This window comes from Sminthopsis crassicaudata, chromosome 6 (assembly GCF_048593235.1).
Source record: "Sminthopsis crassicaudata isolate SCR6 chromosome 6, ASM4859323v1, whole genome shotgun sequence".
NCBI lineage: Eukaryota > Metazoa > Chordata > Mammalia > Dasyuromorphia > Dasyuridae > Sminthopsis > Sminthopsis crassicaudata.
In genome coordinates this window covers 67,359,437-67,386,782 of record NC_133622.1, presented here as the reverse complement: position 1 = coordinate 67,386,782, position 27,346 = coordinate 67,359,437, and the positions used below count along the sequence as shown (strand labels likewise).

The window sequence follows — 27,346 nt, the reverse complement described above, 5'->3', positions numbered from 1 at the left end:
GATGAAAATTCCCAAAAATATTATAAACAAATTCTGGAATTCCCAGGACAAAGAGAAAACATTGCAAGCATTCAAAAAGAAACAATTCAAGTATAGTAGAACCATAGTGAGGGTACCATAAAATTTACTAGCTTCTACATTAAAGGAATGGAGAGCTTGGAATATGATATTCTGGAGAGCAATGAAACTAGAATTACAACCAATAATCACCTACACAGAAACACTGAGTAAAAGTCAGTGTGGAGCTTTGAAAAAAATGGCTGGAGATCTAGATTTGGGAATCACCTGCATTTTACTGGTACTTGAAGCAGAGGAAATGGATGAAATCAACTAAAGATAGAGTGTAAATAGTAGAACACAAATAAAAAGAAACAAAAATCATTAGAAAAGATGGGTGGGGGGGAACTTAGAAGTACAATTATATGTTATGGAAGGCTCAAGAAGAATAAAAACCAGCAAAAGCCTATTGAACTTGTGATTATGATTGATGATTCCAGAGCAGTTTAATAATGTGATACAAATGGAGGACAGAATGTAGGAGTAGAAAATGTTTAGTGAGAAAGTAACTAAAGACAGCCAACATAGTATACACTTTTTTGAGGTTTTGGCAGTAAAGGAAGGTCACAGTGATACTTAGAGGGGGAGTAGCAGAATCCAAGAAAGTTTTCTTTTTTCTTTTTAATAAATTAGGTTAAGTGTTGAGAGCAAGAATCCAGACTTATCAAATGCTAGAGTTAGAAAAAAAATATAGTCTGACTTAATTTATTTTTCTAATAAGTTTATTATTTATTAAAATCATTTTTACAATAACTTTAATTTGAAGAAATAAAATGATTTACTAGGATAATCAATTTAGGTCTAGAAAGGACCTTAGAGGTCATATCCAAATCATTGTCCAAAATCTCTGAGCTAGTCAATGGAAGAGTCAAGATTAAAGTACAGCTAATACTATGCTGATAAACCTAGGTTCTGAAGGAAATTAATGAGAATAGCCTACTAATTAGTCTCCATAACTCTAATTATCTCTATTTCAGTCTTTATTAACCAGTTTTTTCTCATCAAACATGCAGAGATTTCCACCTCTTAGCTCATGTAATTTCTTACTAAAGATACAAGCAAGCCTTTAAAAGGATAAGACACCCTTCTTCATTTAACTCAGGAGATAGTTAAAGAGAAAAATTATGAGGTGGAGAATAAATTGGGTTGAGGGAGTTTATATTAGATGGTCTTGATCATCATCTTAGTGAGTAAGAAGCAAGGGAATTTGTACAATGAAGGCATGGGCTTGAGAGGTCTGAGGAGAACAGAAAATGTCCAGAACAACTGCTGCAAGAAATGTGATAGGTAGTTCACAAAAGAGAGATGAAAGAAGTTCAGGGCATTGGGAAATAAACAGCTGAGCTATGAGTATTTGTAGGGGACCCATCCAGAATTGTCTCGACTTTCTCCAGCAATGCTAAGTAGCTTTAAAATGTGAGCAATGAGGGCAGATGATGAGGATTATCTAAACCTAGGAATGGATAACCTGGACTGACCAAATGTCAAAAAGACTCTGATAAAGACATTATATATAAGAAAGACTAATCTTCTTAGTTGCCAGGGTTCTCTCTTCCTCAAATCATCATATTTATATGTATACATGTTGTTTCTACCCAGTAAGATGCAAACTCCTTTAAGACAAAGACTTTTAGTTTTTTCTTTATATCCTCAGCACTTAACCCAGTATCTTACACAGAATTGGAATAAATAAATTCTAAGTGAGTTGTTGATTTTGAAGCTATAAGTGGGCATAGAATTTGGAAAAATTTGGAACATTTGAAAGATTAAAAGTGAATATAAAAGCAAAGTATGAAGAAATTAGACAAGACTGTGATCAAAGAAGTGAAACTTAACATTTAAAATATTGGATGTGGAATTTATGATAATGAGGTCCTTAATATGGCCATGCTGATAGGCATTTTGAGTAGAGATAAAAAATAGGGAACTCTAAGGCCCTGATATTGGGAAGGATGAAGAAGGATATTTGAACTAGATGCTAAAGTCATTGAGGAAAACAAAAAGATAAGTATGACAAAATGCTGATTAATAGTTGAAGCTAGGAAGAAAATGGTCTACACAGGTGATGGTGCAGTGACTAGGTGATGGTGTCAGAACATTTCTCTTGAAGTAGCATTGAGGAATGGAGTGCAGAATAGGATTGTTCTAACCTTTCATATTCAGAGGAAGTGGGAAAAATAGCTTGCTCCATTGGAGAATTACAATGAAGAGAAAGAAGGAAAGTTTTAATGAAGGTAAGGGAGAAGGAAACCTCCAGGGAAAAAGTATGGGAGTTTGCTCACAAGAAAACAGAAGTCTCACAGGGAATTAATCTGTTTAGCTGGAGCTGGTGGTTATTTTTTCCCTGAATGATGGGCTTTTAATGGATTGTTTTCTGGCTTTTGATTTTGGAATTAGGTCCATATCCTGCCTAATTGGAAAATGAGTTAAGCACCAGTGGGATATTCAGAGACATCCCAGGGTCCTGAAAAAGCTAATTTACCTTGAATGGATAAGCGCTTTATTGGCAAAGACTGTTTCATTCAGTAGGTCTCCCAAGAACAATGGTTTTCAAAGTGTTTTCTGGAAAAGGGTATTCTATCTGACTCCTTCTGTTTGTGATAGAGTGAAAAGGGAACTGGATTTATTGGAACTGGGTCCAAATCCCAGCTCTGCTATTACTACCCCAAACTCAGTTTTTCTCATCTATAAAATGAAAGCATTGTATCATATAACTTTAATTATGGTTCCTTCAAATTCTGGAGGCAGATGCTGGAGTTAAAAAGAGCTAGATTAGAAGTCACAAAGACCAAGTTTGAACTGTACTGGAAATACTTACCACTTGAGTAACCTGGAACCTCAATTTCTTCTCTAAGCCTTGGGATCTTCCTCTATAAAATGGGCATGAGTCCCTTGGACAGCAAAAATATCAAATCAGTTAGTAGCTAAATAAATTTAGGTTATTTACTAGAAGGCAAATACTGAAGCTAAAGCTGAAATACTTTGGCCATATAATGAAAAGACAGGATTTATTGAAAAAGACCCTTGAATGAGATGAGGTGAGATCTTTCAAGACAGTTGTGAAAATTGAGTAAGGCTTCATCTACTTCAGAGTTTGAGTAGGCCTGAAGGACTTTGAGCATTGATTCAAGGGCATAATTGAGTCCCTTTCCTGCTCTCCTCCTATGACACAATTTCCTCCCTATTTCAGTCAAAGATGGGCAACTGTGACTTATTGGTCAAGTTCAATTTCGTGGGTAGATCTCCAGTTTAGAATGTAAGACTCTCAGCCAATGAGGATGAGGGTCAGTGGTGGGAGGGGGTATTTGCTTTAGGGATTAAAGGTGCTGTCCTGCCCACAGGAGGCGCTTCCTCTCTTGGATTGTGTGCTGGACGCCCTTCTCTCGAGAATGTACAATAAACTTTGCTTTACTCTAGAGATCTCTCCAGCTTTTTTATTAAATGGTGACCCCTCACCATTTCTGTACCACATACCCTGATGTTGAGAAAAACTGAAAACAAAAAAAGAAAGGGATGGCAGAGGATGAGGTAGATAGTAGAAAGTGTTATAGAAGCAATGAGAATAAGTTTGCATGGACTTTAGAAGCTAGTGGAGGATAGAAGGGTCTATGGGTTCATGAAGAGTCAGACATGAATGAATGATGCAACAACAATATCTATAGTATTAGGTGGTGACAGTGACATTGTTATTGTTTGAAAACACTATAGAAGAATTAGTTTTGTGAATAGAAAGAGAGAGGAGGGAAAGAGAGACAGAGAGAGGAGAGAGACAGGTAGATGGGGAGAGAGAAAAATAGAGGCACAGAGAGATACAGAAAGATAAGAGAAAAAGAGACAGAGACAGACAAAGATAGAGAAAGACAGAGTCAGAGAGAGAAGAGAAAGAAAAAGAAAGAGATAAGGAGGGAGGAAGAGAAAAGGGAGAACAGAGAAAGAAGAGAGAAGAGAGACAATGAGAGAGAAGAAGGGAGGGAGAGGCAGAAGGGGGAAAGAGAAAAAGAGAGAGGAAGGGAGAGAGGGAAGAAGGGAAAGACAAGAAGAAGGAGAAAAAAGAAGAAAAAGGAGAAAAAGAAGAAAAATAAAGAGAAAAGAAGAAGAAGAAGAAGAAGAAGAAGAAGAAGAAGAAGAAGAAGAAGAAGAAAAAGAAAGAAGAAGAAGAAGAAGAAGAAGAAGAAGAAGAAAAAGAAAGAAGAAGAAGAAGAAGAAGAAGAAGAAGAAGAAGAAGAAGAAGAAGAAGAAGAAGAAGAAGAAGAAGAAGAAGAAGAAGAAGAAGAAGAAGAAGAAGAAGAAGAAGAAGAAAGATTTAATTCTCAGCTTCTCTAACACTTATTGCCTGTATGACACTGAAAAGTCACTTAAATACCCTGGACCTCAATTTCCTCCTCTATAAACTGATGTAGTTGTAGTTAACAACTTCTAAATTCACTTCCTACTTAATGATTCTGTAATCAATGATTAATAATAACCTATCTATGAATCTATGATTATTGTAGTTTGAATTGTTATGTGACAAACTCCCCCATTTCTGTTTCTACTACAAGTTAATAATTAACTTTTAATAAGGCTCATCAGAATGTTGTTCAGCATAAGTCATAAGTCCTCCAAAAAATAGCCTTCTAAAGTGAGGATGTGCTGTGACAAGCGTGGGTGCTGGGGGTAACCACCTGGTGAAATCAGATCTTTGACACTCTACAGCATTCAGGAGCAACAAGAGGTCGGCTTATTCACATCTTACCAAAAATAGCACCATTCCTCTCAACTAATTCAAGTGAGGGTGGGAGTTCTCATTATAGTTGCTTATGACAAAGGGAATACTTGTCAGGGTGAATTCTCTAGAGCTCTTTTATCTGTAATGTGTGGTATGTGAACTGAAAGTTTGAGAATGATTGTTTGCTACCATCTGGTCCAGAGATAGTTAAAAATTGCATCACTAAAAACTTTTTGATAAAATAGATTTATAGATTTCTATAATTTGAATAAAGAAAATTCAAAGGCGATGACAGAAGACAGAGATATAGTAATTGAATGGCAGCAATATACAGTATCCATAGTGGGATTTTTTTACTTGTAAAAAAATTATTTATTTTTTAAATTTTTTTTCAATTTTTAATGCCATATTCTCTCCCTCCTTCCCATCCCTTCCCTACCCACTGAGAAGATAAACATTATTATATCAATTATACATGTAAAGTCATGCAAAACATGTACTAGCCATATTACCAAAAAATTAATAAGGCAAGAAAAAGTATACTTCAATTTTCAATCAGAGTTCATCCATTATCTTTCTGGAGGTGGATAGCATTTTTTTCATTATGAGTTCTTTGGAATTGTTTTGGATTAATGATCATAGTAGCCAAGTCTCTCTCCTAGTTGATGATCATTACAATGTTGCTATTACTGTGCACAATGATCTCCTGATTCTTTTCCCTTCATTTTGCCTCAGTCTATATCCTGCCTTTTTCCCCCCTGAAACCACATCTCTTCTATTTTCTTATAGCACAATAGTATTCCATCACAATCATCTGTCCCATCTTGTTCAACCATTCCCCAATTGATGAGACCTCAATTTCCAATCCTTTGCTACCACAAAAGAGCTACTATAAATATTTTTTGTATAATAGGTCCTTTTCTTTTCTTTTTCTTTATCTCTTTGAAATACCTAGGGGGTATTGCTGGATCAAAGGGTTTGAATAGTTTTATAACCCTTTTGGCATAGTTGCAAATTATTATCCAGAATGCTAGATTAATTAATTATTTCACCAATAGTTTATTAATCTGGCTATTTTCCCTTCATCTCCTCCAACATTTCTCATTTCTGACAGGTGTGAGGAGGTACCTCAGAGTTGTTTTTTAACCTTTCTCTAATGTGCCTTTCTCTAATCAATAGTGATTTAGAGCATTTTAAAAATATGACTAAAAGCAATTTTGATTTCTTCTGAAAACTGCCTGCTCATATCCTTTGAATATTTAGTATTAATTTACCATTAATTATTAATTTATTATTTTAATAAATTTTGCTCAGTTCCATATATATTTGAGAAATGAGACCTTTGCCAGAAAGAACTCGCTATATGATACCTTTTAGCAAAATATAGTTTCCCTGGTTATCTCTTACAACTAGGTCTATTTTTACTTTAGCTTTTTCTGAGATCATGATTGCTACCACTTACTCTTCATTTCCACTGAAGCATAACAGGCTCTGTTGCAGGCCTTTATTTCAACTTTGTGTGTGCCTTTCTGTCCCAAGTATGTCTCTTGGCAGAACATATTGTTGGATTCTAGTTTCCAATCTATTCTGCTATCTGTTTCTGTTCTATGGGTTAAGCTCATCCCACTCACATTCTCAGTAATGATCACTAACTCTGCAATTCCCTCCATCCTATTTTATTCATTTTTCGCTCTCACTTTTTAACCTGCTTACTTCTGACCACTGCTTCCCTTAATCTGCCTTTCCCCTTTTTATCTTCTAATTCCCATGTCTCTTATCCCTTTCCTCTCCTATTTTACCTATTGGGCAAAATAGATTTCTATACCCCTGAATGTGCCTGTACATTTTTCCTTCTTTGAACTGATGAGAGTGAGATTCAAGTATGGCCTGCCACCCTCCATTTTCTTCTTTACTGTAAAAGCATTTCCTTGTATACCTTTTTTATGTGGGAAGACTTTCTCAGCTACCTTTCTTTTTTCCCCCCTTTACACAGTTAATCTTTCTCACTTCTTCATTTTTTAAAGAAATCATTCCAACATTATTGGCTCGTATCCATATCCTTTGTCTAGTAAAGTTGCTTTTCTAAAGTACCCTAAGATGATAAAGTTCTTAGAAGTTACATGTGTTATTTTCTTGTATAGAAATGTAAACAGTTTAATTTTATAGAGTCCCTTGTGATTATTCTTTCATGTTTACCTTTTTATGCTTCTCTTGAGTCTTTTTTTAAATGTCAGATTTTCTATTCAGTCATGGTCTTTTCATTAGGAATGCTTGAAAATCCTCTATTTCATTAAATGTCCATTTCCTCTTCAAAGTATTTATACTTAGCTGTGTGACCCTGGGCAAGTCACTTAATCCCAGCCTCAGGGGGGAAAAAAGGCTCAAAGTATTTATACTATAAATATATAATAAGTACAAATATTATAAATACTTAGTTTTGCTGAGCAGATTATTCTTGATTGTAATACTAACTCTTTTATTTTGTAATATTATATTCTAATCCTTCTACTCTTTTTGCATGGAAACCAACAAATCTTGTGTGATCCTGATTATGGCTTAATAACATTTGAGTTGATTCTTTCTGGCTCCTTGAAATGTATTCTCCCCAATCTGGGAACTAAGGAATTTGCCTATAGTATTTTTGGAAGTTTTCACTTTGAGATCTCTTTTAGGAGGTGATCAGTAAATTCTTTTCATTTTTATTTTACCCTTTGAATCTAAGATATTAGAGCAGCTTTCTTGATTATTTCTTGAAATATCATATATAAGCTCTTTTTCTGATTGCAGCTCTCAGGTAATCCAATAATCCTGAATTATCTTTTCAGAGAGATTTTGTACCTCTTTTTTCATTTGACCAACTCTGCTTTTTAAGGAGTTCTTTCTTCAAAGAATCTTTGTGCCTCTTTTACCATTGGGCCAATTCTGTTTTTAAGAGATATTTCTTTCAATATTTTTGGTACCTCTTTTATCAAGCTATTAATTCTTTTTTTATAATTTTCTTGCATTACTCTCTTTTCTTTTCCCATTGTTCCCTCTATCTTTCAAATATCCTGGAATTCTTACTGGCTCTGGGTCCAATTAGCATTTTTCTTTGAGACTTGTATTTGTTTTTGCATTGTTTTTTTCTAGGTTTATATCTTGGTCCTCTCTGCCACTGTGGTAATAGTAACTTTTAATGGTCAAGTCCTGTTGTTGTTGTTAGCTCATGTTCCCAGCCTATTTCTTGTCTCTGCTCACCTGGAGGTAGGAAGGCATTGTCCTCAGCTTCAGGATTTTTTGTGCTGCTCTTTTCTGAGCTAGTTCTGCAAGTTTTTGCTGCTTTCAAGGTGGTATGATCATTGCTTTCTAGTCTGTACTCTGTTCTTTCCCCAGGAAGAGTCCCTGATGCTTGCAGTCACAAAAAACTAACATTCCTCTGGCCAGGACCTCTGCTTTCCTGTGATGCCCTGTAGCCTGAAACTTTGACCCAGAACTGTTTATCAGTGCCAGCTGCACACTGTGCCAGCAAATGGTCTCCTGTAGTCTCTTTCTGACCAGTTGTCCCTTAGTGTCTCTGGGCTGAGAGCTGCTGAAATTGATGTTGCTATTGCAGCCTTCTCTAGGACCCACTGCTGGGACTGCTTCTTTGACCTGGACCCGGACCTACTCAGTATTATGGTTCTCTCCTGTGGACCTCCTAAGTTATCTTAGGCTGGATAAGTGTCTCCCTCTGCCCTTTTTTTTGGCTCTGCTACTCCAAAATTTTGTTTGAGACATTATTTTTAAAGTTGCTTGAAGGGGAAAGCTGGGAGAGTTCAACTGGGTCCCAATCTATATTTTACCATCTTGGCTCTGCCTTTTGTCCCCAAAGTCTTAATGCAGTTTTAAATTAGGCAGAGAAGAAGTTGCCTGTGGCTCCCTATTTAGTTGTCTACTTCTGGGTAATTGAACCTTTGTTAAAAATGTGTATTCTGCTAAGCAACATAAATTAAATGGATATTAGCAGAAAGCTTATTTAATAGCTTGAAACTACTCTAAGATTTTTAGGACATGATAATATGGTATACTGAAAAAAATTCTTGAATTGGAGTGTAGAGCAGGGTTTCTTAAACTTTTTCTACTTATAGCCCTTTTTTGCTTGAGAAATTTTTACATGACCCCCGTATATAGGTGTATAATAAAATTGATAAACATATCTAAAATATACATATAGAAATATTATATAAAGTAAACATTATATATTATATTAAAATATAATATAATAAATATAAATTAAATGAACATAAAATATACATATATAAATATACATACATATAAAGTAAATGTCATATTGTATTATATTTTTGTGTGTAAATATATAATAAATATAAAATAAAATAAATACAAGTTAATATAAAATAGGTATACAAATCAACATTTACTGATAACAAATCATCATTTCACACCATAAAATTTAGTTATATGACTCCATATGGGGCAATCCACAGTTTAAGAAGCTTTGGTCTGTAGGACTTGTGTTCCAATTCTGGCTTAGTCCCTAACCACCTGTGTGACTTTAGGTCAGTCAATCACTTGAAATCTCTGGGTCTCATTCCCCTCATTTATTATGTGAAGGGGCTGGAATAGATGAACTCTGAGGTTTCATCCACTACTAAATCTATAATCTGTGATCATAAGGAACCAAAGAGAATGAATGAATATCCTATAAAATCTCTAAATGTCTTATGTTTGTTTTTTCTATTGTAGGATTTTTTCTATATTAGGGCATAATTTTATATAATTTTCTTTGGAACACCTTACTATTTGTTGTTACAGTTAGAGAGTGAGATGAATATTTTAAATTACTGAATGCTAATTTAATTGCCTGGGTTTTATTTTTTAGGTTCTGTCTACCATTTTGATAAGTCAACTCCATCCTGCATTTCTACAAATCCCCTTCTTCCTGATCCTTATGAGTCAGAGAGGTGGGTTAAATTTACTTATTCATTTAACAATAATTGTCATCATAGCTCCCTCCCCTTTACACAACTTAAGTGTCCAAGTGTTTCACCTCTGATATCTCATTTAGACCTCATAACAATTCTGAGAGGTAACTATGTAAGTATTATTAACCTCATTTTATGTACAAAGAAACTGAAGCGTAAAGAAGTTATGTGACTTGATTTTATTATTGTGTGGAAAATGTATAATAAGCATTTATTAAGCACTTTCTATGTGCTAAGCACTGAGTTAAGCTCTGAGGATACAAAGAAAAGCAAAAATTAGCCCCTGCCCTCAAGAAGCTACTAGTTAATGGGGAAATCAGGTTAAAAAAAATTATGAGAATTTAAAAAAACAAGAGAGAAAATTAATTGAAGATAATCAATAGAGGTTATAATGTTTCCTCTCTCAACCTTTTAAAATATGTATAATTTACCAAATGTAGCTTTATTAGCTCTCTCTTTCATGTTGTCATTTAAAAGTTTCATTCCCAATTAAGATGACCCTTTTTAAAAGCATTAACAAGCTAAGATAACACTTTTGTGAACTTCTGAAAAGGTTTCCCTTGGGAAGTATGGAGGGGAAAGTAGCTTTATTGAACTAATGAAAAATTTACAAAATAAAAACCACCATTTTAAAAAGAAAAAAACATAAAAACTACAACACAGTATTGTAAGACCTTTCAAAAAGTAATCTCTTCTTTTTCAAAAGAAATCCATCTTACACTTTTTCTAAATGCCAAACAAAAAAATTTTAGTTAGGCTTTAATTTTATTCATAGTAGAACCCAATTTGGGGTTTTCTTGGCAAAGATACCAGAGAGGTTTGCCATTTCCTTCTCCAGCTCATTTGACAGATGAAGAAACTGAGGCAAGCAGAGTTAAGTGACTTGTCCAGAGTCACATAGCTAGTAAGTATATGAATCTGGATTTCAACCCACTAAGTCTCCCTGATTCCAGCTCCAGAGCCCTATTCACCTAGTTTCCCTTTAATGTTTTTGTTTGCTTTGTTTTTTGATATTTTAAAACAATTTTCTTTTGGTATCACTATCACTTCCAAATATCTTGATTTGTTCCCTACTAGGACCTTTCCTTCTAGCAAAGAGCAAGAATTCAGCCCATCTCCCAAGTCTGACAAAAGTATAATATTCCACCTTAGTTGTTCATTGCTTCTCTGAGCCAGGGGAGAGTAAGATGTTTCTTCAGGTCACAGACCCTTTCTTAGCCCTAGCACAAGCAGACATCATGTTCCCAGAAGAAAGAGGAAATCATTGTGCTTTAGAGAGCTTTAGACTTACCTACCTGAAGTCTCATTTCTACCTTTTGTCTTGTTTTTCTTTAGGGTTTATGTTGCTGAATCACACATTCCCAATGCTGGAGAAGGACTGTTTTCTAAAGTAGCTGTGGAACCCAACACAGTTATATCATTTTATAATGGCATCCGAATTACACACCAAGAAGTAAGTGTCATTGGAGAAGAGAAAAATCTGCTGATGAGGATCATTGGGAATTATCATAAATTCTCTGGTCTTCCATCTCAACAGTGACAGCCCTTAGAAAGAAAGAAAAAAAGTTGATTGGCTTTTTGGAGAAAGAAGATCGACTTGAATCTCCATTTCCCATTTTCCCTACTCTTGTCTCTTTTATAAATATAGGAATGTGTCAAAAAGTAAGCCCAGGCCCAAAATTAAGGATCTAGACCAAGAACCAATCAAAAACCTATCCCTTTTTCTTCCTCTTACTTAAGTTGACTTGAAAATCCCCAATTCAACATTAAGATTGTGAAATGATTTATATGAAGCATCCAAAGAGATTTTAAGGGTAGCTGCTATTTTTCCCTTTAAGCTGTGTCCATTAAAAAGTAAATAGGAATTCTAACACTTGGGCAGACACAGGTAATTGAAAAGGAATGGGAGGCTTCAGACCTTTTAATTCATAAGGACCAGTGGGAAGAAGATAGAAACCCCACAGCCCTAGACATGGATATCTTAAAGTGGTCACTGCTAACTTCTTATTGGGAATTATTTTGCTGACCGGCTACTAAATTCACTTGTTTTTACATATTACAGCAATATAAATATCATTCTCTAAATTCAAAGTTCTTGGGCAAAGTGCTGATCACCCTGGCCTAGTTATGGCTCTGTTGATATGACCCTTGGGAATGAGAGGGTGCAGGGGTAGCTGCCCCATCACTTCATCGACTACAAAATACTAAGGATAGGACCAGATAGATGCAGTAGATAGCTCACTGGTTCTGAAACCAGAAGGTCCTGAGTTCGAAACTGACACTCGACACTTAATATTTACCAGCTGTGTGACTTAGGACAAGTAAATTCTAGTTATCTCAAAAAAAACCCAAAGTTGTAAGGGCATGAGTTAGTCCATGTAAAAACCCTTTATACTTCTTAGAAGAGAAGTAATGATATTGTTTTTATAAAAGGTGGATGACAGAGACTGGGACCTTAATGGAAACACACTCTCTCTTGATGATGAAACAGTAATCGATGTGCCTGAGCCCTACAACCACACATCCAAGTACTGTGCCTCGCTGGGACACAAGGCTAATCACTCCTTTACTCCTAACTGCATCTATGACGTGTAAGTACAAGCTCATGGCTGGGGAGAAGCTCATCCTCTTGACTTGAAAGATCTTGCTGTGAAAGGGACACATGCAGTAGCAGAGCACAAACTGTCAGGCAGCCTGGGCTCAAAGACTTGATCTGGAGTAAGTTTGAATCCTGACTCTTATCCCTGTGTGGCTTTGATGCCATTTATAGTTCTCAACCTCTGTTTTCTCATCTACTGATGGGTGGGGATAGGTGTGGGGGGATCATGAACTAGATAATTTTTAATGTCTTTTGCAGCTTAAAAATCCTATAGTCCCCACCTATAAGGAGAGAATTTGACTAGACAAGAACATTCAGGTCTCTCAGCTTTACCTTATGACCATTTTTGCATAATAAGCCAATTTTCTGGCCCAGATGAGGTACTAGCTGGTTAAAATGATAGAGAGCAAATAGTCAGAAATCAAATTCTCTGTCCTTGAGATATTGGATGGAAATGATGGCATGATAAATTATTTTAGAAAGTTATAGGGATGGGGGACAGCTAGATGGCATAGTATGAATAAATTAGGAGGACCAAGTTCAAATTCTACCTCAGACACTTAACACTTTCTAACTGTGTGACCTGGACAAGTCACTTAACTCCAATTGCCTTGTAAAAAAAAAAAAAAAAAAAAAAAAAAAAAAAAAAAAAAAAAAAAAAAAAAGGAAAGAAAAGTAATAGAGATAATCAAAATGTGAGATGCTACATTGGAAAGAAAGCTGGCTTTGGAGTTAGAGGGACTGGGGTTTGATCCTCAGCTCTGCCACTTCCTACCTGTGTGAGGACTTCTGGGCAAGTCTCTACAGATCTCACTTTCCCTAATCTACAAAATGAGAGGGTTGAACTAGTTAATCTTTAAGGTATCTTTTAGCTCTGGTCTGCAGTTCCATGGAAAGAACTCAGAACTTTGTTCCTTACCATGTTCTCTTGGATACATCCTTTGCCTGTTCTGAGCCTCAGTTTGTTCTGAAAAATGATGGAGTGACCTCTAGGTCAGGGCTTCTTAAATTTTTTTCCACTCTCTTCAACTAAGAAATTTTTACATGACTGAGTTTAGAGGTAGATAAAATTGGCATAGAGATCAAACATTTGCCAATAATAAATCATAATTTCATGAGATCCCATATGAAATTGCAAATCACAGTTTAAGAAGTTGAGCTAAATTGCTCCCTAGCCTTCATCCTTGAATGGGTGCCGCTTCAGTCAGACTGAGACCTGTTGAAGACCTTAGTTTAAAAAGGCCAAGGTCTCCAATGTCTTCATGACTTCAACTCCAGTCATCTCTTCACTATGTATTGTTGCATTTAGTTCAGTTTTCCTCAACATACCTGGTTCTGTCATGTAAGTTTTTAATTATACAAATCAATATTTCTTTCAACTACTTTAAAAATTATTCCAGCTAAATATCATTGGTAAAGAGAAGCAGCTCTTTTTATAACTTCAAATATAGATATGGAAGTATGTGAGTTATATTCTTAACATGAACCATGTACCTTGTGAATGTGCATAGTATGCCATATATGTGTACAGTATGAATGTGTTATGTGTGTGTTTGATGTGTAGTGTTTATATGTAATGACTTTGAGTATTAGTGTACATGTGATTTGTGTGAAGAGTGAACCTGTAAATATATACCTATGTAAAAGAGTGCATACTTGTGCATATGTGTATTGGATCCTCGCTGTAGAAGGTCAGAATGCTCCTTAAAGGGGAAAAGAGGTGTGTGTGTGTATGTGTATTTGAGAATTCATCTGTATGCATTTCATGTCCTAATCATTCAGGGGAGGTAGGGTGGTACAGTAGGTACAGGGGAGGCCTTGGAATCAGGCAGAGATGGATTGAAATCCTGCCTCTGACATTGTACTAGCTGCAACTGTTGCTATTTATACCTTCACAGACTCACAAAATGTTAGAACTGGAAGAGACTTTGGAGGTCACCCAGTGTAGCCCCTTCATTTTAAAAATGAGAGATCCAAGGTCCAAAATTGAGAGAGTACACAGTTACTCCATTAGAAAGGGGAAGAACCAGTCTCACACCCAGATCTTCTGGTTTCAGGGGCAATGTTTTTCCTTTTTTTAAAAATATCTAGTGTTTGTATAACATTATTTTTAAAAACTTTTTTGCACTTAATAGTATATTTTTTTCTCCAAATTACATGCAGAGATAGTTTTCAACATTCATTTTTATATTTTAAATTCCAAAATTTTCTCCTTCCTTTACTTCTTCCCAAGATATCTGATATCTGATATAGGTTATACATGTACAATTATATTAATCATATTTCCACATTAGTCATGTTCTGCAAGAAGACTCAAAACAAAAGGAGAAACCATGAGAAAAAAGGGAAAAATTCAGATAAAAAAGAAAGTAAAAATAATTCACTCTGCATTCAAACTCCACAGCTTTTTTTCTAGATATGGATGGTATTTTCCATTATGTTTTTTCTTTGACAACACAATGTATCTCAAGCTATCTATAACTGAAATGAAAAAAAAAAAAAGAACTGAATAAAAATTTGTCAGACTAATAAAGAAGCTGTCAGATTATCTTGTGAGAACTCTTGAGAACCTTTGGATCTGAGAGTCAGTTAAGGTGAATTTTAGTATTAAAACTAGCTAGGCTTAAAACTAAAGGCCAGTCCCTCTATTTCCTCCTACCACTGATATCATGGTAACATCTCCTCTCCAGGCAACATTGAAATTCAAAAGTAAGAATGTGTCCAGACCAACTTAGATATTGCCAGCTCAGTCCCTCACTTCTTTCTCTGTTTTCCATAGAGTTTTTATTTTAATCATACTTTGTTTACTTTTGCAAATTTGTTTCCTGGAAAAACAGATTTTGATGATGATCTAAGATTAAGACATTTAATGTATCAGAAAGAGATTAGAAAATGTCTGCTCTGAGGAATCCTGTACTATTGAGAAAGGGAAGAATTTGGCAATATAGAGAAAAAAATCATTTGAATAATATTCTACTCAGAAGTTATTGAAATCCCCTTTGAAAGGAAACCCCTAAACCACAAACCCCAGTTCCCCTTTTTACATAAAACTGTGCTTTATTTCAGAATACTCAGCATGTAACCTAGATATCTCATTTTTGTGAAGAGTTTATGTACCACAGGAAAATTCAGTTTTTATGAGTTTATTGTTGTTCCTTAGAAAACCCAGCATTTCCTTACAATACAATAACTTGGAAATAAATTTCTAGTGTCCAGGAATTTATTTTTGATTCCATAGTATTTATCTTTTTTTGGCCAATGACATCAATAAAAGCATAGATCATATGTTTATCAAATTTTCAAATGACAGCAATTAAGAAAGATAGGTGATTGAGTTGAGAGTCAAATATAAGTGAATAGACAAGTACCTTGGAATAAATGTCATAAAATAAAATTTAATTGAGATAAATATATAAATATAAACATAACTCAGCTTCAAAAAATCAACTTCAAAAGTACAAGGGGGGAAGCTATGGCTAGATAGGTCATCTTAAAAGACAAGCAAATGACTGGAAGTTTTAGTTGTCTCTAAGCTCAGACAGAGCAAGTCAATGGCTTATTATTTGTAGCCAAGCACATTCATACAATATCCAGTTGCACAAATAGAAGCAAAGTATCAAGGATAAGGTAAGTAGAAGGGGAAAGAGTGGAAATACTACTACTACACTTTGATGTGGGAAGACCACTCTAGCTTATTGTTTTGTTCTAGATTGTTGTATTTTAGAAAGGATGCTGATAATCAAGAGAGTATCGAAAGTGGTCCATGTGAGGCTAAAGAAACTAAGTATACTTTTAGTTTAGAGAAAACATAAGGAGGGCATGATAGCTCTCTTTAATATGTTTAAGGAATTGTTGCAAGAAAGAATAATTAGACTTGTTCTGCTCAGCTCTCAGAGACAGAACTAGAAGCAGTGGGGTAAAATTGAAGAGTGAAAATATTCAGTTTGATAGGAAAAAAAACTTTTTAACCCAGCAATACCAAAGTGGAATGGGGTGCAATGGGGAGTACATTCTTTTCTCTTACTAGAAATCTTTGAGCAAAAGCTAAATGACCATTCGTTGGATGTTCTATAGAGGTGATGGGTATTCAGGCACAAGTTAAAGCAGATGGGTGTCCATTGGGGTCCCTTTCAATTCTAAGACTGTGACTCTAAATCTTTTAAATCCTTTAACTTTAGAAATAGGCAACTTTTGAAGGCTACAGCACCATCTTGCACTAGAAAAGGAATTCATGCTGACAGTTTTACAAGCATACAGGTTCAAGCCTCAAAAAATCATTCATTGCAGAGATACACTCTAACAAGAGTCATGAAGGAAAGAACATGAAACTTGGACTTAGAAGGTCAGGATTAAAGTTCCAGTTCTTAAATTTACAGATTCTGTAGACTCTGGGCAAGTATTAGATGTTTCTGTGCCTCTGTTTCCTTGTCTCTAAAGTGGGCTTAATTAATATTCTAATTATCTACTTTGAGGGGTTGATGTTAGGAAAGTGCTTTGTAAAGCTTAAAACATTGTAGAAAAAAATGTGAGAAGGTGGTTAATAATAACCAACACCTGAAATAAATGATTTGGAGTTCTTTTCTCCTTTTTCTCTTTCCACCCCCTGAAATTTTTTGCTAATGAGTATGGAAATGACAAAGCAAAAAAAGGAAACATAAAAATCTTAGACCTGGATCTTGGAACAAAATGTCAACCAGAGTTCCATTCTTTTCATATAGTTTTAACAATGGGTAACTTTAGTTATAGAAAAAAATTAAGGGATAATAAGAATTCTTTCTTTACTTGTGTCAAAGAAAGTTTTCCCTTTAAGGTGGAAAATGAGCTGAGACATATTAAACTAGAGAGAAACCCAAATTTCACCCCCCCACACACACACACACACACTACCCTCTATCCTGTGCTATGGGGACTTTCCATGCCATCACTTCCCCACTCAACAATCAAACTTTGTTCTTGAATAATGGAAACTTTCTAAAATATTCCTAGTTCCCCTTTATACCTTGTTTCTCAGGTGTGATTATAAAGGAGTGATTCCATAAGCCACTTGTAAAAATGAAAGAGAATTCCTAATGTCCAGGGAGCTATCATTGGCCCTATACTACTTAGCATTTTTTTGTCAATGACATCAATAAAAGTATGGATCATATGCTTATCAAATTTTCAAATGACAGTAATTAAGCAAGCTAGGGAACTGAGTTGAGAACCAAATAGACAGTACATGGGATAAATGTCATCGAATAAAATTTAATTGAGATAAATGTGAAATGTCAGGTCAGATTCAAAAAAATGAACTTCACAAGTACAAGAGGAGGAAGCCATGGCTAGATAGCTCATGTGAAAAAAACAAGCAAGTGATCAGGAGTTTTAGTTGCCAAGGGAAGGTATTGGTCAGTTATTTCGGTCATGACCTTGTTTTTTGTTTTTTGTGGGTGGTTTTTGTTTTTGTTTTGCTGTCAAAGGTACTAAATAAAGTAAATTATCATTTCTTTCTCCAGCTTATTTTAAAGATGAGGAATTGTGGCAAACTGTGTTAAATGGCTTGACCAGGGTCACACAACTAGAAAGTGTCTAAGACCGGATTTGCACATCTGAAGATGAGCCTTTCTGATTCCTAGCTCTCCTGCAAAGGGAAAGAAGTCCTATAATAGAAATATTGTTATTGTTGTGATTGATGAGTATCATAGTAGGAAAATGCTGCAGCCTTCATAAGGATTGACCAGGAATACATGAGAAGCAGGCTACCCAAGAGCCTTTATGCCAACAAAGATTAGATGCTCCATGGTAGAGGGAGTCAGTGCATCTTGAGTTTTTGAGAACATATTCATCAGGATATTAACATTCCCTGTAAAAGCAGGGAAACTGAGAATTCCCCCCCTCTCCCAAATTTGTCTTTGTATATGTTTTGTACATATTGATCTGTATCTGTATACATGTTATTTTCTCCTTACAGAATATAATCTACTTGAGATAAAAAAAAATCCATTTAATCTATAACCTCTGTCCTAGAATAGTGTCTTTCCTAAGGTCAGTACTTAATAAAAGTTTGTCAGATTCTGTAGAGTTCAGTGGCAGTTCCAGGACTCAAATTTTATGTAGTTTAGCTACTTAGAGATGTCATATTATCATAGTTTAGCTGTGATGGGCAGCCAGGTGATACAGTGGCTAGAGCTCCATGACTGGACTCAGAAAAATTGACTTTAAATCCATTCTCAAAGACGCTCATTAGCTGTTCGACTCTGGACAAGTCACTTAATCCTGTTTACCTCAGTTTCTTCATCAGTAAAATGAGCTGGAGAAGGAAATGGCAAACTTACAAAATAGGGTCAAGAAGAGTTGTACATGACTGAAATGACTGAACAACAGCAACAACAACCAATGCAATATAACATGTCCTTATAGTTTAGAGCTGGAAATTAAAAGAAATGTCATTTAATTCAAACTCATCATTTTGAAAAAGAGGAAAACTAGGGGGAAAAAAAAGAGAAATTAAGTGACTTGCCTGAAGTCACAAAATTAATAAGCAACAGGGCCAGGATTTGAATCTAATTCCACTATTCTTTTTCCTGGCCACATTTCACTGATGTCATTCAGAGTTTTAAGATCATTTCATGGGGTGTATATTCATTGGTTTGTGTTTGTATATATGTGTGTATGTACATATATATGTATATATACATATGTACACAGTTTTATATATATATATAATATAGAGCTACATAAATATAATATATATTTATATTTATATAAATTTGTTTAAATATATATATAGATGAAGCTTTAGAAAGCATTCACAAATTTGAAAGGGCCTTCAACTCTTGGCTGAAACCATTGCTATTAAATCTTTGGGCAATATTTATCACTGATGCTGAAAATTACTGTGAGTAACAGTGACCTATCTTGGTGTTTAGGTTCGCACATCCACGTTTTGGGCCCATCAAATGCATCCGCACCAAACAAGCAGTGGAGAGAGATGAGGAGCTCACTGTCGCCTACGGATATGATCACAATCCTCCTGGGAAGAGCATGCCCGAAGCCCCAGAGTGGTACCAGATGGAACTGAAGGTCTTCCAGGCTGCCCAGGAGAAGTGAAACACAAACTCGGCTCTTTGGTTCATTGACCTGGAGTAGAAATTTGGATCTATGCACTACGTTTATACTGAAAATTGGATAACCAGGGACTGCTCATGCTGTTACATCATCATATCCTCTCACTGTGTGTTAGCAATGAGTTTCTTGCATACTAACTAGTTTTGACTTTATTACTCATGCTAGATTTAAAATTAGCTAGCGTTACAACACCTGATTGGGAGGTATTATTTAATATTTTGCCTAAGACAGCGTGATGTCCTTTGGGTATTTAGAATCTAAGTCTGCACCATATTCAGAGATGCCAAATGATTTGACTGAAAAAAAGGGAAATGGGGTATTTTAATCTTTTGTTGTTGTTGTTGTTAGTGGTTTTCCATGACGCTATTTCTATGGCCAATGTCAATGGTGTGATTACACTTTTGCATACATGCCACAGTAGAGATTAGAAGATTATTACACTTGGATAATCTCTAAACATAGCATAATTTGCCTTTTAACCTTTGATCTGTATCTTTGCAATAGAGTGACTTTGTTTTCCCTAGTGTACAGAAGAAGCCTTGTTTGTTTGGGTTTTTTTTTTAAGTCATTTCCCCCTTTCTTAGAAATCTCCTGCAAGGGAAAAACCTTTCTAATGGATTTTGTGTGAGTGGCTGTGTATAGATCTCTATGGCGCTCTCTCTCTCTATCTATCTATCTATCTATCTCATTGTTTCCTTGTTACATCCTGATATAAATAACTGGTTCTGGGAGCCAGTGTATCTTATAGAATTAATATCCTTGCATGAAATTGAAGAGCTCTTTGCTTTAAGACAGAAAGAGGAATGGATAGGACTTCTTTGCATCAAACTATGGAAGATTTGCAACATGTATGTATATATATATATATATATGTATATATATCTATCTGTCTATCTATCTATATACATATATATATTCAGAAAAAAGGGGGAGGAGGAATTAACTCCTAGAGAAGCAGCAAGCTGGAGCCATGATAGTGCTGTAAATCTTCCCCCCTTCATGGGCCTTAGTATAACTTAGATTTACATAACATGGGACATTTAAATAGCATTCTTGTGTGGGGCATAGTATATTGAATGCCATGTTCAAAAAGCAACCCTAAGTCCCCATGTGAAATGCAAAAAGGCTTAGGGACTTGCTCTTTAATGAAAATAATTATGGCACAAACATTGATCTCTAGAGTCAGACTAGAATCTTAAGGCAAAAGCTCTTCACCATTGTGTTTGCAAATTACTTACTGTTTCAATGCATCGTACAAGTTGTGAATCAAAAATAATACATTATAGTCAAAGCAAGTAGCATTTCAGCCACTCTGCAAGCCATATATACTCAAAAAAAAAAAAATTGCAGAAACAAACAAAAAAAAAAATCTCTGTAAGGTAGCTATTTAGGTCTATACTATGACTTGGATTGCTCTGAATGGATTTATAGGTTTGGGGGATTTTGGTTTGTTTTTCAGCTGCTTAAACACAGCTAAAGCATAGCAATATCTGCTTCAGACTGCTTGGGCCTTGCCAGCATTTCTTTTGACATAGGTCTCTAGGGCAGCGGTGCTTCTATTTGCAAAGTGTCACTGGTGGAAACCGACACCCAACTAGTCTACGTAAGCCTCTCATTTAGATAGATAAAAATTTCTGAGTTGTATCAGAGAGGGAGATATTTGTTGATTGGAAGATGGCAGGGGTATGTGGTGAATAAAAGGGTGAAATCAGCATTTGCTGTTTCAAATCCACATCTTAGGTCATTCATTACTGCAGATGCTACTACATATCTTGGGATCTTTGGCTCAGTTCTCTTCCGGCCTCAGAGCTTGTCTGGTTCAGGTTCTGCCATCAAGGCTGGTGCAGAGGCAGCCTCTCCCCTCCCCGCCATCTGTGCCGCCAGGCTCCCCAGGGTGCTCCCTCTGAGCCAGGGCTGGGGATACAAGACCCTGTAGTTCCAGAGCTCAGTCCGATGCAGGCGGTTCTATTTTGCTAATAGATGGTGGGCATTCTCCCAACCGGTACTGATGGAGAGTGTGAATTTGTTGCATATGCATTGGGGAGAGTTGGCAATGGTAAATGAATCCTCCTCTGCACTGCCATAGATTAGCCAGGAAGATCAAGAATTGAGTAAGCTGCTTTTCTTTCTGATCAACAAACATCCAGGAAGAGGGTGAGAATGACCACCACTCTGGGGAAAGACCCCATTCCATAAACTGTGATAGAGGGAACAGTGTTTCTTGGACTTACACACTGGTTGTCCTCATGGTGCTTAGGTTTTTATACACGTGAATGTTTTTGAAGGTGAGTGATCTTTTTTGTTTTTTTTCTGGGCAGTTAGCAAAAGAAAAATGGAATTAGTTATCCCAGTCATTTGAATCACAGAATTATGAACAATCTAGGTCAGGGCAAAGGAAGCTGTAGCCAGGGAGGGTAGCTCTAACCATTGATTTGATGATTGCATTCCTCAGGATGACATTGCCTTGGTCATTGCTACTGCAAGTGATAATTTCTCTTCCAGTGGATTGCTCTGGTTAAGCCATTCAGAATGGAGCCTCTAAAACATAAAGGATTAGAGTAAGTGATGAGCTGTATTAAAAAAAAAAATGTAGTATAATAGAAAGGGCACAGGATCTTGAGTCAGGGGATATGGGTTCAAATCCTGGTCTTGTTATTTACTATTTGCATTGCTCTCAGGAAGGTATTTTATTTTTCTAAGCCTCAGTTTCCTCATCTATTAAATGAAGGGATTTGAATTATTGATCTCTACATCTGATAGGTATCATCACTCCAAAGTTAATTGTTCACTTGTTGTGATCTGATGCTCACCTAAAAATTTATTATCTCCCTGGCCTTATCTCCTTCTCTCTATACCTTTCTCCCTACCTCTGTCTCTGTCTTCCAGGAGAATTTAAGAGAGATAGAGTTGTAGGTTTGGAAGGACCTCATTATAGGTGAGAACCAAGAGGCAAAGTGACTTATTGAAAGTCACAGAGCTTAAGGTTTCTGCCTCTGTTCCTCATGTACTTTGTACAGCCTCTCTTGCCCACTGTCTCTTCCTTTCTCTTCTCTCCTTCTTTATCCTCTCTCTTGTTTTGTATTATATCACACGTGTATACATGTACAAAGCTGGGACAGGGCATCCAGGTGCTCTTAGTAGTATTTGGAAATATTTCCAAATAATTCTATGTTTCCCCCTTGGTTTTCCTGTCTATCCAAGGGACAGAAAAACTTCCTTCACTGAAACATGTACAACTTGATTTTCCCAAAAAATAAAAACCCAAATGCTGTTGAAAGAAGAACTTTATGGCATTAAAAGTCTGTACATTTGTAAAATATGATCTCCCCCAAATCCCTAATTGCAACCCTTATATGTCGACATCCTGAGTGACCACCTAACTTGCCTACCCCTAGTCCCATCGCTGTGTGTGTGTATGTAATACATGTCTGTTTCTCTTTGTTTTCTCTGTATATTTCCTTCCCTTTTTCTCTATCCTTCTTTCACCAAACTGCTCTTATTGGTTACTATTTTATATTCCTTGTTTGTCTAGTTTAAGGGCAGGCGAGTCAATTGATGCTTTTTGTTGCTTTGGAAAAGCTGCATGTGGAAAGATTTTTTGTGACCTTTTATGGGTGAGGAGAGAGAGAGAGGAAGATACCCCCAGCTCTCACCTAGGTTTATGTGAAATATATCCATTTAAATCACTATTTACTGCCTGAGCAAACCCCTTCCTGGAGTACGCTGGAAGATCAAGAGTCTTGTTTCTAACTGATAGCTCTCGGGGAGCAAAGTTTTGATGGTGCCATATAGAATATAATGGGTTCCTGACCTTTGTGTTGGCCAGACTATGTCATTGAGACTTCTCAATGGCTTTGCTCATTTTGCTGCTAAAGGCATTTGGTGCTGATTGCTGGTAAATGTGGAATGGCTGCCTAAAGATTAGTCTCTCTATATTAACTCTTCATTCTGTTATTGCCTTTGGTGTTGCAATAAATGGGAGCCTCTTGCTTCATTTTTCTGATCTGTTCCCTCTACCCTAGAACCCCGTCTTTCCTATGGGATTCAGTTTAGAAGCTGAAACTCATTGAAGAAGAACAATTTTTTTCACAACAGCTGAGGAATGAGCATAGAAGGTCTTACATTTTAAGCAACGATTTTTGAGATTTTTGTTACGTCTTCTTCCGAGGCAAGAAATTCTGCAAACAAGGCTTCTCCCTGGTTCCCTGTCTTTTAAACTAATTTTTATATTTTTGGGGGCTCTTTATCCCAAGAAACTTGGACTCTTAAAGTTATTATTAGACTTGGAGACTAGGAATCTGCAAACATAGATTTTTGCTCAAAATCTGGATTGGACTTCATGCTTTCTGTATGTAGATGAAGAAGTTGAGGGTGTAGAGGCTCCCAGGAAAGAATGAATGTTTTAGGTCTAGATTCTTCCTTTAGTTAGCTCATCTCCAGGTATACCCTCACTGAAACTGGGCACATTTGCATGGATGTGGTGGGGGTTGTGGAGAAGAACAAGGGAAGAACTCGGCGTTTGTTTGTACCAGAGGTAGAATAAGGGAAGAACCTTGGAATGGGTAAAGAATGACATGGAAGAGAGTGGATAAGGAAGGAGGCTAGATCAGGTTCCTTCCTCAGTGTCATCAATGCAAGGATTTCAAAGATTAAAGATGGAGGGCCCAAAGGGACATCTTTGTCTCATTGACAAAAACAACTTGAGATCTTGTGTGTATCAGTTCTGGACTAGCCCCAAGGAGCTTTTATCACATGGGTCTCAGCCAGATTCTTTTGCATGCTTCTCTCTTTTCTCAGCATCTTCTCAAACCTTGGTGAAGCTGTAGCTTCAGTTAGCATTCAGTCAGAATTAATCTATAGAAACATATCCCTGAATGGCATCTGAGTTGGCTTGAGAAGGAAGAGCTATATTCATAGAAAGATCCCAGATGAAAGGAACAGATTAAGACCTGAGTTTTTGTTTTGTTTTGTGGTGTTGGGGGGGAGGGGTTTGTATGTTTGTTTGCTTGCTCCCTGACTTGCTTTACCCTGGTCTACCTAAGAAACTTAAGAAGAAAATCCATTTTTAAAAGTCCCTCTAGGAATTAATTCAGGACCTGACATATGTTCTGAAATGCCTGAAATGTGGAAAAACTCTTATCTTTATAATGTTAACAACCTGAAAATACCTCCAAGGCTAATTTCATTATAATTGTTCAGGTTGTTGCATATGGTAACAGTAAAATTTCATATATAGAAATCTGTATCTTCACATCTATATAAGTGTAATATTTTTAAAAAGAAAGATTGTATAGCCTGGTGGATAGAGATACAGCTATGCAGTCAGGAAAACTTGGGTTCAAATCCTGCTCAGTGTTCCTGACTCCAAGATCATATCTCAACCCACAAGGCTATGCTGTAGGACCTTACCAAGTCTTTTACCTCTCTGAACCTCAGGCAACTCTTTGAGTTGTTGATCTATCTGCATGGGTGGAAGAAATTAGCACACTGGGTATATCCTATTCTGATGATCCACACCAAGAAAAGATTTAAAACTCCCCTGGGAGAAGTAATTGAAAATATTCAGGTAGAACGGGTAGCCATCTGTTTTTAGAAAGCCAGACATTCACCCAAGATTCAATCTGAAAAGTAGGGATGATTTCAATCCCTTTTTTTTTTTTTTTTTTGGCATTTCTTTTTCTACAGTAAATGATGCAAAAATAAATAAACCAGCTAGTCAACCAACAGAAAGCTGGTATTGTGGGATCTAATTGTATATTTACCTTCCACAGATCCAAGGTGTGCACTTTTTAAAAGATTTCTATTTGAAGCTTCCCAGTAAGATTTTCTTGCTTCTCCCCGTTATCATTTAGAATCTCCTGTTTTGTTTTTAGACAAAAATTTTAAATTTTAATGCACATTTTATTTTGCCTAGTGTAAGGATACACACTAAAAGCAATTAAAATATTCAAGCCATACATCAACGGGTGTGGGGAAACTTTCCACAAATTTTAATGCATTTGTATGTAAATAGATGTTTGTATGAGATATTTTCATGGTAGAATGAATATATTTAAATGAAATTGATTTATTCCAGTGCTATTTAAAAAAAAATAAAGACAAAGTTTTGTGAGGAACTTCTGAGTGCATTAGCAAAGAATACAGAACAATTTTATAAACATCAGGAGCCTAAAAAATATTCTAAGTAGCAGCAACTTCTCCTCAGTTACATCTGCTATTGAAGAAATTAATAGGCTCCATTTTCCCCAGTGCCTGAGTCCCCTCTGGGTAGTAAATCAGGGGCTGACGGAGTTACAGTCACTCTTCAGTCACTAAAGGGTCCTAAAACTCAATCAGAGCCATTAGTGGAAATGGTGTGATTACCCAGTGTGGCAGCATCTTCTTAAAGCAGCATCACTGGAATCCACCAGTGGGTGTGGGAAGCCTGGAGATGCGTTTTCCAGCTGCTATTAACCTTTAGCCCTAATGACAGGCACAGACCCCGCTAGGTTGCTCTTAGTGAAGATCAGGTTAAGCCTCATTCTCAGGGTGGGGAGATCCCCAAAGTTCTGTCGATAGCTCCTGCACACAGATCTTCGCCCTCCAGAAGGAGGGACAGAAGAAAGAGTAGGGAGCATCAACCAGCATTTTACAGAGTGGCGAATTACCTAATCTCAGATCTGGAGAGAATGCATTTTCCTGAACTCCTACCTTACTACCAGAGGAGAGACACCTTTTCAGACAGGAGGAGAATCTCACCCCTTCTGTATGGAACATTATGCACTCACAGCTGTTTGAAGTCATTTTAATATTAAGACCAATCGCATATCTAGGACATACCTCTCAGCTATCCCTCAAAAATGAGACAGTAAGATTTTGTTACCATGGATTATCAAGACTTGAGTTTTCTTAATGGTGCCTCTTAGATAAAATAAAATGAAGAAGTTTGTTATGATTAATTTTCAATGTATGTGCACACATCCCAATGTGGATTTAGGTGGTTCAATTTTTTGCTACTATAATTTTGATCTAATATGAGAAAACTCCTAAGCACAGAGCCATAACTAGAGTAGAGTGGCTGAGGCTTTGATCCAGGGCAACAAAATTTGAGTGTGGCACTTAATTAACAAGAATTATTAAAAGAGGATGGTAATAATGCATCTTTTCCTCCAACACTAATCAATATACCCCAATGAATCCCCTCCATCATGGCCTCTTTTGCCTTCGGAGTTTCAATGTCTTAGGGAGGGGAGAACTGTCTTCCCATTATGGGGCACTGTCTTGAGATCTCTGCCCCTCGACTGAGTATAACAAAAAAAAAAAAAAAAACTGATTTGAGGGTATGTTTATGCAGCTTGCCACTGGCACAAAAATTCCTAGTTATGGCCCTAAACTTGGACAAATTATTTAACAATTTTTCCTCTACTTTTTCATTTAATCCTAAACTGTCACTTAGTGGATTGTGAGGTATATTTAAGGGTTGAAAGATTGGGGTGAGTTTGCAGAAGACACCGCAGCAAAACAGAAACCCCACCCCACTGTACCATGCAAACATTCTCGATTGGTCTCTTACAGCATTTGAACAAAATTGAGAAGCCTTATCCAACATCTGTAGAGTTGTGATTTTTAAAACTATGGGAAACTAATGAAAGATGTTTACATGAATGATGTTTGCCCTTACTGAGTTTTGAATGAGTTTTTATAGTGTGTCTGGGTGCATGTATAAGGAAGTAGGAAAAATGTTTCTGAAATAAAACTTGACAAATATTTGTAATGAGAAGTGAATTTTAAATATTGCTATAATTGCGCTATAGAAGCAATGCAAGTATTAAACAAACAAAAACAATACAATCCTGTCTTGTTGTATTTCTCTTTTTTCTTCCTTTATAGGTACTTTGCAAAAGACCCATATGTCCTTTCCAGTGGAATGCT

General features: G+C 36.3%; 1 protein-coding gene across 1 annotated transcript in view; it reads left to right on the top strand.

Annotated features, from left to right (window-relative positions):
- Nucleotides 1-27,262, top strand: part of SETD7 (SET domain containing 7, histone lysine methyltransferase) — a 68,699-nt gene extending 41,437 nt beyond the window's left edge. Inside the window, exons 5-8 of the mRNA XM_074274484.1 lie at nucleotides 9,627-9,708; nucleotides 11,065-11,182; nucleotides 12,163-12,320; nucleotides 19,237-27,262. Of these exons, the coding sequence (XP_074130585.1) occupies nucleotides 9,627-9,708; nucleotides 11,065-11,182; nucleotides 12,163-12,320; nucleotides 19,237-19,417 (539 nt within the window). The 3' untranslated portion in view covers nucleotides 19,418-27,262. The remainder of the gene's footprint in view (nucleotides 1-9,626; nucleotides 9,709-11,064; nucleotides 11,183-12,162; nucleotides 12,321-19,236) is intronic.
- The last annotated feature ends 84 nt before the right edge of the window (nucleotides 27,263-27,346 follow it).